At 40.9% G+C, this 11,825-nt stretch overlaps 1 protein-coding gene across 5 annotated transcripts in view; it reads left to right on the top strand.

Annotated features, from left to right (window-relative positions):
* Window positions 1–11,825, top strand: part of palmdb (palmdelphin b) — a 34,296-nt gene that overhangs the window by 19,176 nt on the left and 3,295 nt on the right. For 2 of the 5 annotated variants that reach the window (XM_035416408.1, XM_035416407.1), the window contains 2 exons: window positions 9,386–11,486; window positions 11,675–11,763. In XM_035416408.1, coding sequence (XP_035272299.1) covers window positions 9,386–11,486; window positions 11,675–11,763 — 2,190 coding nt within the window. Of the gene's footprint in view, window positions 1–407; window positions 629–3,229; window positions 3,980–9,385; window positions 11,487–11,674; window positions 11,764–11,825 lie in introns of those variants that run through there. The other 3 variants (XM_035416409.1, XM_035416411.1, XM_035416410.1) reach the window with 3 other exon arrangements.

Genomic DNA, 11,825 nt, shown 5'->3' with positions numbered 1-11,825 from the left:
GTTATGAATTCCAATAGTTCTCTAATCTCTGCTTTCACAATTAATGAAATTATTGTCAAGGCAGAGAGTAAAGAATTGTTGGAATTCTTCACATTATACTTCAAGTCATAATATTATACTACAACAACAACAACAGCAACAACAACAGTCAAAAGAAGATTTTAAAATCAGCTTTCGACTGATGATGTTCAGCTAAAATGAAAGAGATCTGGCATTATGCGATAATGATGTCAAATACACACTTAAAACCTTTCTCTAAGTTTGCATTTTGTTCCCAATTTTGCTTTTATCTGCTTGTTTCTCAGATAATAACATAAAACTGTGCCCTTTGGAAATGAAACAGAGGTGTAGGCTTGGGTGCTTGTGTGTGCCTGTGTATGTGTGTGTGTGTCGCTCTGCACAAGATATGCTGCTCTGCCATTGGCTGATCCTCACACATTCAATCAGTGTTCCAGTCGCAGTGGCAACTGCGAGGCAGAGCATCCACCACACAGCGAAAGAGCCAGCTGAGTTTCAGCGCTGACTGAAGGTAGGATGGGAAGGACCACAACAACTGAGAAAAGTTTTTGAATGATTTTTTAAAAAGTGATTGATTGTAGTTTACTATACAACAGCAGAATTCCGTTATGTAAGTGTTGTCGGAAGAAAACTGTGCCACACTTTCTCTCCTAGGCGGATATCTGTTGCCAAGAGGGCTGAACAGATATTGAACAGTCAGGACAGAGGCTCGGGGAGAAGGTAGAGACAACAGATTAGGAGATTGAAGTTCGTAGGGAAATTCAGTATTTTATCATGTGCATGCTGCTCTCTGTTTAACTGTGTGGGTGAAGGTAACAAAAAAAATTAAGAACAGTGCCAGCTGGAAAGGAAATAACAGGCAGAGTGAACTATGGGACTGTCTTGATATACAAATCCCACACTTCAATACAATGTCAATCCTTTTTATGTAATATTTTAATTCTGGTTAGGTGGTTCAGGAATTTGTTTTGGAAAAATGCATTGCTGTGACATAGACAGTAGGCTGAAATATATTTCTCTGTAACCTGAAAGTGTATTCTTATTAGGTTTCTCCTTAGCATACTGGTGTGCAGCTGAGGTTGGTGATGCTATTCACATTTTAGAAAGATGCACTGTGTGTATCTTTCTGTGTCGGCAGTAATTTGGCATGCTTGGGCGAAAAGGGCACAACTGTAAAAATTAACCAATTAATGCTGTCGTTCTGGGAAGTACGAGGATGCTGTAATTGCTCCCCGAGATAAACACACATCTGACTGAATGTGAAAGCTGACCCTGAGGTGAAGCGATGCTTTCATGCCGACTAGATGTGAACATTGTTGTGCAGCAGGTGGCAGTTGCAGCTGTTGTACCTCTGATTAGTGGCTGCATTCTCTCAATTATATTGTCTGTGTTTTGCCTTCTGATGTTGATTATGCTTTCAATGGCTGCAAATGAAATCTCGAAAATGAAATTAACCCGGATTTAATTCACCTACAGAGTGGCCATTGTTTTGAGAAAAAATATATTTATTTTAGCAATTTGGCAATTTTGGCAATGTTCATCTGAAAAAATAAAAACATTGTTTAAATGTACCATTCAAATTTAAGGAAATGCACATAGTCACTGATTTAAATCTGCACTTCAGTATCAAGAACACATAGTTTTCTGAACATACTATACAGGGGTTTTCAGTCTTTAAAATTTATTTTTGTCATCAATATTAAACTATTTTGAATCTTCATATGAAAAAATGTTGTCATACAGGGACCCCGTTTGACTATGTAAAACCTGTGTCCATCAGAATTAAGCTTTGCATGACATTCATTGGAAACCTTTATCAGACATTCCCCATATAGTACGCCCTCATTTCCAATACACATCATGCTAAATAAGAAAGTGTGCCTACATATATAGTAGGGTCTTGTTTATTTTTAAAGGACCTTGGTAGTGTTCATTTAAAAAAAAAAAACAATCATTAACTTATGTTCATAAATATTACTGTATGTGTCCTATTTCCAGCATGGGGGCAAGTGTTCAGATGTGCCAAGCTTTTTCTTAAAATATATTTTTTTCAAATGTTCATTCTCATTTTGTGCTAGATCAACACGTTCTACACTGCACTAGAGACATGAAAAATAGAGCCTCTGGAGGCTCAGTGCTTTTCAGAAGTGTTCTCTTCCTCTTACAGCTGGCTCTAGGTTTTATTGAATGGTAATCCCCCGCACTGCTCTTGTCTCTTTTCAAGGTGTCTGCTCATATGATTCACCAAGCATTATTCGCCAGTGAAAATACTTGAGATGGTGAAGCAGATTCTGCTGCAGTGTTTCGTCACCTTCCTTGGCTTTGTGTGACTCACAGGCAACTTGGAAAGCTTTATGACACTTTGTTAAATGAGGGCTAGCAGAGGTTGTAAGCACCCGCAATTTGGAACGGCCCACATTTCAGTAATGATGTCAGGTAGTGGCTGTCATCACATCCCATGCATGGCAATCAGTCTCGGGCCATCGAAACAAGACCTGTGCAATCATTGCAAAGTGGAAGTATGGCCTTGGCCACTCAGTGACTATACTCTGAAAGTGCGTGGGCTAAAATGGCGACTCAATGGGTTCTCTGGAAGCTAGGTATCAATCCGAAGTCTGTTTTCCTCAATCATGAAGTGAAAAAATAGCATGTCTTGTCCTGTTACGGAGAGAGGATTGTGATGGAACCAGAGAATTAAGCTTGCAATGATGGTAAATGACATTTCAGTGGCATTTATGCCAATACTTTTCTTTGGTCGACTGAACTTGAGACCAGTCAGCCTTCCTGTGCAGATCAATATCTGCCAAAATAGAACAAAAATAAAAGACATAGTGTATTCTGCATCACCTGCTGTATTTACTCTTATGGCTACTTAGAGAGCACATTTTCTCAAAACATGTGTCTTTTACAAAGTAGAGGTGATATCCCTCTGTCTTCTGTGTTAAATGCTCCTTGCATGAAAATGGGAAATGATGTCATTCTTCAGCTTGCTTCATTTCTGTCCTGTATAATCATGACCGCTGCTGAATTATTTAATGTAAGTGAAGGGCACTGTTGTTGTCAACCACTAAAGACCTGTACTTACATGCATCAAGTGAGCTTGAGAAAGTTTTGTGATGCCAGGGTTGCCGTGGTGCATTGTAATTTAAAATAGTAATTTTTTCTTTAAAAAAAAACAAACCTTTTTTTTTCCTCAGTTTGATTGGCATATGAAGAAGCAAAAGGCTAAGTTAAATTGTTGCCATGACTATTAAGTTAAGCAGAAGTTAGACGTGTTTAGCAATATCATCAAATTGCCTTATCCTAAATCATTATATTCACTTTTTTACTCAATTACTTATTATTGAGAATAAAATGGGCTTCAAAGCATTTTAAATATTAGATTAATTTCACAAGATCATCATGTCATTCCATGAGCACTGGAAATTGCTTTTCACCTCCTTATCAGAATTTTTAAATTCCAAAGAAGCTGACACTATAATCCAGGGTATTCTCTAATGACAATCAATGAATTAACTTCCCTCCTGTTCCTATGAACTCTTTGGGTTGAACTTCTGTAATTGCACTGATGGCAAAATATCAGCAGGACAATTTGCCAATAGTAAGCTAATAACTGTCAGTGAAAATGTGTAGAGGATAGAGGTGAAGCACTAGATTGGATTATGTAGCTTGTGACTGCTAACAGACTGTGATGCTAAGACAAGCCAGCACCGGCTGTTCTATTGAATGTTCCATCCCCTTGTGTGAAAGAGAAGGGCTCTGAATGGACAGCCCTCCAGAACTTGGCAGGGGGACACAGATGACATCACTGTCAGATTTGTCCACGAACCACTGAGAGATAGATGTCCCCCTCGGCTCTATTGCTGACTGGTGAACGGAGCGTGAAGAGAAATAACCATTTTTGATTGTGATCGAGCGATGAGTCTGGGTTGATTGACAAGAGGGGCCTGGGAACCCACAGGTAGAGGTCACATGTTTATGATGGACTTATGCATGCAGACTTTTTCTCTGGAATAGGGAAGCTTTGCAAGAATGATCTCAGCGGTAAAACATTTGCACCAGCTTATGTAAATATTTCATTTCATTAACATGGGAATGTTGCCAATTCGCGTAACTGTCTGTAGCCAGCCTACGGTTTGGTGACTGAATGCTGTTGATTTTAGACAGTGCGTGTTTACTGCCAGTGTGATTCTAGGTTCGGTTATTTGACAACTCTTGCGAAGAGTGAGGATAATCATGTCTGATAACGGCGTGGGTTCCTTTTACCGATTGGGGCTAGTGACAATGACAGCTCTGTCTTTTTCCCCCTGGCAACACTTTTGAGCTTTTGCCAAGAAAGTTCTAGCATTGGCAAACTGTCTCAGTATTGTAGCAAACTACCATACCAGAGGTTAGTTGTTATAAAGAAAACCCAGACCCTAATTAACAGCCTTGGAGGAAACTCCTATTTTGTTTTTTGAATGTTTGCATTCGGAGAATAATTGGCACATTCGGTAAACTTGTTTATTAATTAAATGGATTAAATACGGCAGTTGCCAATTGTGATGTCTTTGCAGAATGAATGAAAAAGCTGTTTACTACGGTTTGCATGTCATAAAGGTATGTTGCTGAATTACTGAACTTCCGAATGAGCACGGAAAACACATTTTATGGATTAATTAATGATGCTCATAAATAAGCAATAAAAAAAATGGAAATTTCTTGCAAGGTGTGTAAAATTGCAATTGTTAGCTAATTTAATTTATCAAACTATTTTATAGACACTTGTGACTGGAGAGGCAATATGTATGGCGATTTTCATAACACCAAACAGATAATGAAAATATGAAAAAATGCATGCACTACATTCAATGTGTGGTATAACATTAAAGACTGATATATTTTATTTGAAGTGTAATTGATTAATATTATAGTTGTTGCTGTTGCATAAAGTAGGTACATAAAGTATATGTATAATACAAGAGCTATAATAATCTGTATATTATAGTGTGATTCAGAGGGAAAAGGAGGATATGCCAAGCCTTGCTAGAATATGGAACTAATAAACGATTCTTTTTTTGCCAGAAAGCCAACTCATATTGTAGATGCAAAAATAATTTGAATGTTTATGTTTTCCAGAGAAAAAAACTGTTATCAGTTCTATATGCTGTCAGGCCCAACCCATAATCACCCTCTTTACTGAGATCATGAGAAAAGGTATGACAGAAGGTACATCTCTGTCACAGGTCTGTTTATGTTAAATGTGAATGGATAATTCTGTGATGATTGTGTAACCATCGGTTCTGCCTCTGTCCCCATGTGGCCTTAATGCAGTGTCGCCTGTGGAAGCAGAAGGTGGGTGGGTGGGGGTGGGGGAGGGGGGCGGTCGTCACACCCACAGGTGCTTGAAGTGTTCTTGTTTCCTTTTCAGCAGCAGCAGGGGCCAGCTTTTGTGTGCTGCAGGCACAGGGCTACAGAAGTGTGGGCACAACATTCAATCCTGCAGTCTTACATAACAGCCCCGTGTAATTCAGCCTGGATAGCTGTTCTGCCTGACTACACCTACGTCACTACCATATTTACTACTAACCACTAAAATCGAACTAAACGATTTTAATTACAGCCTCAGCTGGCTTGAGTGGTTTCAGCTGAAATCCAGGAAACCATTTCATTAAAAGTTTGACTTGGTAGCGGTACAAGAAAAAGTCTTGCTGTGCTAATTTTGCATTTGTTTTTTTGGTGGCTTTCAAAAACATTGAAATTTGCCAGATTCAAGAAAAACATTAGTGCCTTCGGAAAGTAGTCAAACTCCTTCACTTTCTTCACATTTTGTTATGTTGCAGCCTTATTCTAAAATAGATTAAATTCATTTTTATTCATTTCATTTTTATCAATCCACACACAATACCCCATAATGACAAAGCGAAAACAGGTTTCTCAGAAATTTTTGCTAATTTATTAAAAATAAAATACTGAAATATCACATTTACATAAGTATTCAGACAAGCTCAGGTGCATCCTGTTTTCATTGATCATACTTGAGATGTTTCTATAACTTGATTGGAGTCCACCAGTGGTAAATTCAATTGATTGGACATGTTTTGTAAAGGCACACACCAGTCTATATAAGGTCCCACAGTTGACAGTGTATGTCAGAGCAAAAACCAAGCCATGAAGTCGAAGGAATTTTCCGTCGACCTCCGAGACAGGATTGTTTTGAGGTATAGATCTGGGGAAGGGTACACAAAATACACTGTAGGCTGACATGCTTCTATCAATAGTACAGACTGTAGTAGCTGTACTTTTATATTCCACTCACTGATATGAAATTATGTCTGAAAAATGATGAAATATTCAATTTCTAAAAGTACTTTACATGATATTTCTAACCTGTGCACTGTTTACATAACACCATGATCTGAAAGTCTCCTAGAAATTTTCGCATTCCAAATTGCGTGGGACGTGAACCTTATTTTGGCTGAAAGCTGTACATTTGGCAGTGTGTAAACATAATGCTAAAACAGATCAGACCTGAGGTTCACATTTTTAGTATTCAACTAGCCCGGAAAACCATAATCCTTAGCAGAACATTAGCAGAAAAACTATTCCAATTCCCCATGCAAGTTTTCACACCAAAGTGTGTCTTTTTCAGGTGGATGCATACATGAGTTGGAATTGAATGCTTTGAGATTTTAAACGGGAATCTTTTCTGATTGGTTAGTCAACATGGCACGAATTTTGCTTTGTTAATGTTTGAGGTAATGTAATATTGTGTAGCATTATTGTGCCGAACACTGATAATAATGATGCAGTGGGTGCTGGGACTTATTTTCAGCCCTGTGAGTAAACAAATCTCTTTTTTAAATAAAGAAATTACATTTTTCAAAAGGGTGCAACAAAAGCAGTCACACACATTGCCATATACATTCACATCTGGGCGATATTCCAGAATGAGGGATTGGCAAATTATCTGGATCTATTAAGTTGACATTTGAATGAAATCCCAAATTATTTGTTCCAAATACGAGGATCTGAGAATTTGAAAGGCCGTGTTAGTTACTAGTGTTAGCTGGCTACTGTGGACTGCAACTGCGTGGCGACAACCGGTTGTCATGGCTGCTGGTGAGGAGTGCTGATGGTCATGAGCTGCTACTAGTGAGCGGGGACTGTAGGCTGCTGCTTCCCTTATTTTCTGAGCGGGCATCTCAGTGGTGACAGTAGATTTCCACGTATCTTTTGTACCAGCCCTAGTAGAACTGCTGGCGGGGCCCGTGCCCCCAAAGTGGCCAACCCCCATGAGCACCTTGCAGCACTCTCGCCCTAGGGTTTCACCACTTCAGGCTCTGGTGCAGCATCAGGAAGTCCCGCTGGCTCAACAACTCCTTTACCCTCGTAGAGAAAGTAGATAGGCAAGATCCAGCAGGCCACTTCCCCTCCAATATCCTCTGCAGCACCAGACTAACTTCTGCAGAAGCTGAGAAGGCTGTATCTGTGCTAGAGCGAAGGAGGCGCTTGCCGGGCTCAAGGATGGTCTCTTGTTCTCTTCTCTAATCCTCCCTCCATTCTGCTCGCTTGCAGTGACGGCACTGACTACTGGCACAGGGGCGGCATGGCCAGCTTTCAGCATTGTTGTGCTTTTCACCCAGGTGGTGCTCAAGGGTAAAGTTGTTCTGTAATAGCTCAATCCAGCGAGCTATCTGCCCCTCCGGTTTTTTGAACCTCAACAACAACTGCAGTACAGCATGGTCCGTGCAGACCTTACACTCACAGCCCTGTAGGTATGCTTTGAAATGCTGTACTGCTGCTACCACGACTGCCTCTCACTCGGGTTTCCTGGACGGGCAATGCGGACCTGTTTCCTCAAGCGATCTAGAAAAAAGCCCCCTCAGAAACGTATCGAGGGCCTGGCTGTCTCTAACAGCATCGCCAAATGTTTGATAGGCTATCCAGATTAGCTGCTGCATGTCCACGGTGTATAGATCCAGTTTCCCTGTGGGATACGCCACTCTCTCTCTCTCTCTCTCTCTCTCTCTCTCTCGAGTGCAGCTGTTAGTGGAGAGCGATGATTGACATCACCCTCTCGAACCACACAAAACTGAGGCTCTCAAAATCACGTCATGCTCAAATAATGCTCTCTCAAATAATCTCTGGCTCAGTTTTCATTATTTTTAAGCAGTGATCTCCAGGTCGGTCTTCCTTTTTTTTATAAATGGTCTCACCAAGCTCACACTTTCTTAGCTTCAGCCATTCAGCAGGAGCTGGGTACAAAGTGATATGACTACTGGCTCAATGTGATCCGGTTTCATATTTTGGTAGCCAGACTTCACCAACTCGTAATGATAAAATAACATTTAACCGTGTTATTGACAAAAGTTGTGGCTGGGAGTGGTGTTGGTTGGCCAATAGGGGGCGATCTTCCCTCAGGTTAAATAAACCCTAACACTGCGATGACTCACTGTGGTCATTAAAGATTAAATGATACTCGTTTCAAAGTGTAAGCGGCACCAAGGTGTCCTGGGGCTCATTCCAAACGCCTATTTTATCCGTCCTTATCCTCGCCTGACCCAGAAATTGATCAAGGTTCGCCATCTTTGAGGACATTCCAATCCATTAAATGGTCCTTCAAGGAGCTTGAAGGTTGCTTCAGCAAGGATGGGCAAGTGCATCATTGAGAAAATATTTTCAAGCTGACGCTTGACTGAGCAAGGATGTTCCATTTGCCTAATACACGTTTCCTCGATGTTAGATATTCTGCACCTGGCTCAGTCAAGTCACTCTTAAAGTTTAAGATTTCTTGAGCCCGCTTTCTGGAACGGAACCCAGGCATAGGTGAAATGGAGTCCTTGGTTAGAAACAATATTTGTGCGACTGGAATGAAAAACAAATTTTCAGTACTTCACATCTGCATGCAACCCTGAAACCATATTCACATAAAAATAAAAACACAATCACGTTGTTTTTATAATTTATTGCCTCCAAGAAATTTCAGAGTACAATTAGTAAAAATGAAACACTTTTCTGTATGTAATGAGTGTCATGGAGAATTATAGAAATTATAAGCTTCCATCTAGCCTCCTACATACTACAGGGGGAAAAAAGAAAGTCAAAGAAATACAGAGGATGAATGAAGGGGTGGGGTCACATAAAATGACATAAGTGGCTAGATGGACAGGAACTTTATTCTTTTTAAATTGCTCTAGCATTATTCTGTTTATATTGGACTAGTGCAGTAGAATGAGATATACACCTAGTATTGTCAGTGTATCAAAGGATTTTAGGGGTGTGAGAAGGTGATGAAATCTGTTGAAATATTTTGTTTTTAATATAAGTGAAATCAAATTCCCTGTATCCTCTCTTACTGACTAGATACATTTAATTTGACTTATAGAGAGCCACAGCTGGGGCGAAACAGACAAATGGAAAGGAACTGAGTGAAGACTGCAGACACTTTCGAATTCAGAAGCAAAAAGAACAAAAAAACTCTCTGGAAGCTGTAACCATGGAGACCAGCCAGCTATCTGAAATGGCCACTGTAATTGAATATAAAATGGATTCTTTGGAGAAAGGGATTGCTGAAAATAAGGGCTTGATTGAGGAAGCTGATTTCTCAGATTCTGTAGAAACAAGTGTGATGGATGACATTTTGACAGACTTACCAGAAGGCATAACTGGAACTGAGGAGCACAATAAGTTATCAAATGGGGATGAGACCGAAAATCCTTTTCATAAAGAGGCTATTGCCTTAGAAACAGGATCTGACATTTTCAACCGAACTGAATCCATCACCTCATCCATTTCTGATACACCTTCTAGCACAGGAAGCGTTTATGAAAATGAACTGGCTCACAAGAGACAAGACTTGCTGAACGAAAGGACACCTGATAATTCTGTGCCCACCACAGATGGGGCTGAAGGTGACTGTGTTACAGAGAAAGCTGAACTTGTACCACATGATGTCACTCTGGAAAATATGGACCAAACCAAAACACAAGAGTCCCCCTTAGAGCAGTGTACCAGAGAGGATGCCTCATCTGACATCTCCTCAGAATCATACCATGAGCTCGAGGACAACCTTAATAGCTGCCTGCGCGTTGAAATTGCCGCTGCTTCCTCCGATAGTGAGACCGATGAGAAATGGAGGACAATATTCTCCTCCTCTATCAATAAAGAAGATGATGATGATTATGATTTCTTTTTTGGCAATAGCCTGGAGCAGAGTGCCCGGGATCTCTTCATTCAAAAAAGTGACGTGACAGAGAAGAGTCCTGTCAAAACCGAAGTTGAGGCGGAAATCCCAATAGATGAGGAAGTCCTAGCAGAACCGGAGCAACTAATAGACAATGACTTAGAGATACATGAAAGCCACTATAATGACTCTCCCATTCATGGGTTGTCAAACATCTCTGAGGACAAGGACGAGCTCTGTCAGGTTTCAAAACACAACATGCACCCAATTCACTCAACGAAGGTTGACCCAGACAAGAAGGTCCCCAATGATTACTGTGTCATTCAAGAGACAAAGAGCGAAAACGTCAGCACAGAACATGTGGATTTCCGAGTTGCCCGGAAACAGTGGTTGAAGATGGAGGAGCAGACCAAATGCCAGATGCAACAACCTGCTGCTAAACAGAGCACATGCCAGGGGGGACACAGCTTTATGTACACGCCCGTCCGAAACATCGGCAAGCCTAAGAAGGATCCTGAATTTGAGAGTTTCGGGCTGAGGGAGTATGCACACACACAGTTCAGCCCAAGTTCCGAGGACTCTGGCCTGGATGACTCCAGCTGCAGGTCTCCTTATGATGACCCAGAGACACCTATTGAGAGGGAAATCCGTCTGGCGATGGAACGGGAGGAGAGCCTCAGGCGGGAGAGGGGGATCTCTAAACCACCACATGCTAACAAATGCACACAGGATGCCAGACCTGTCATTCTTCTTCCAGGTAAATTTGATAAAAGGCTGTGCCAAGAGGTGGAGGAGAAGAGAAAGATGTTTGAAACCCAGGACAGCTGCAGATTGTCAAAGTCTCCAAGTGTTAAGACCCCATCCTTCATCGTCACATCTTCTCCAGTAAGGGGCCAGTCATATAATAATAATATCATCATCCTGGAGCCTGATAGCTGCCCTACCAGCCCCAGAAAAGGCCCCAGAGATGGCGGTGTTCTTTCCCCAGTGGCAAAGAAATCCAACGAGTGGTCTACAGAGACATCCAATGTCATCATACTGGAGACATCCAATCTGATCATCCGCAGTGCGTCCGAGTTCTGCTTGAACACAGTTGGGCAGGAGACTCAGGAGAGCACATTCCTCAACAACCCCTTCTTCAAACTGCGGTCTAGAAGCACCCAGTCTCTGGTAGACCAGGAGATACAGATGGTCAGACAAAGAGAGGAAGAGCTAAAAAGGCAAAGGGAAAGTCTTTATTCAAAAGAAAACTACAGCACAGTTCTGGTTTCTCCAAATCTACTTGACAACTTTGATAATTCAGGTATGTGAATATATTTCAACATCAGACGAGGATGGCATAGAAATATGTGTTATAAATATATTTTTAAGCAGAATTTTCATTGCAGTGTTGACCATTATTAATAAAACAATATCTACTCCTACACGTTTTCAGTCCTTGAGAATGGATGTGCAAATCAATTCATTTAGCTTTTGAGCTCTTTTCAACAGAACTCCCAGTGAGATGCAAGTCTTCACCATCATCACCAATGAAGACTGCCCACAAGATGGATCGCTCCACACTCTCCTGCGAAAATAGGGTAAATCATTTTTATTCATAATCCCTTTCTCTGCCGTAATACAACTACAGTATTATTGTGAA

The sequence above is a fragment of the Anguilla anguilla genome, chromosome 4 (assembly GCF_013347855.1).
Source record: "Anguilla anguilla isolate fAngAng1 chromosome 4, fAngAng1.pri, whole genome shotgun sequence".
In the NCBI taxonomy this organism is placed as follows: domain Eukaryota; kingdom Metazoa; phylum Chordata; class Actinopteri; order Anguilliformes; family Anguillidae; genus Anguilla; species Anguilla anguilla.
Note: the sequence above shows the minus strand (reverse complement) of the source record. Positions and strands in the feature narration are given on the sequence as shown.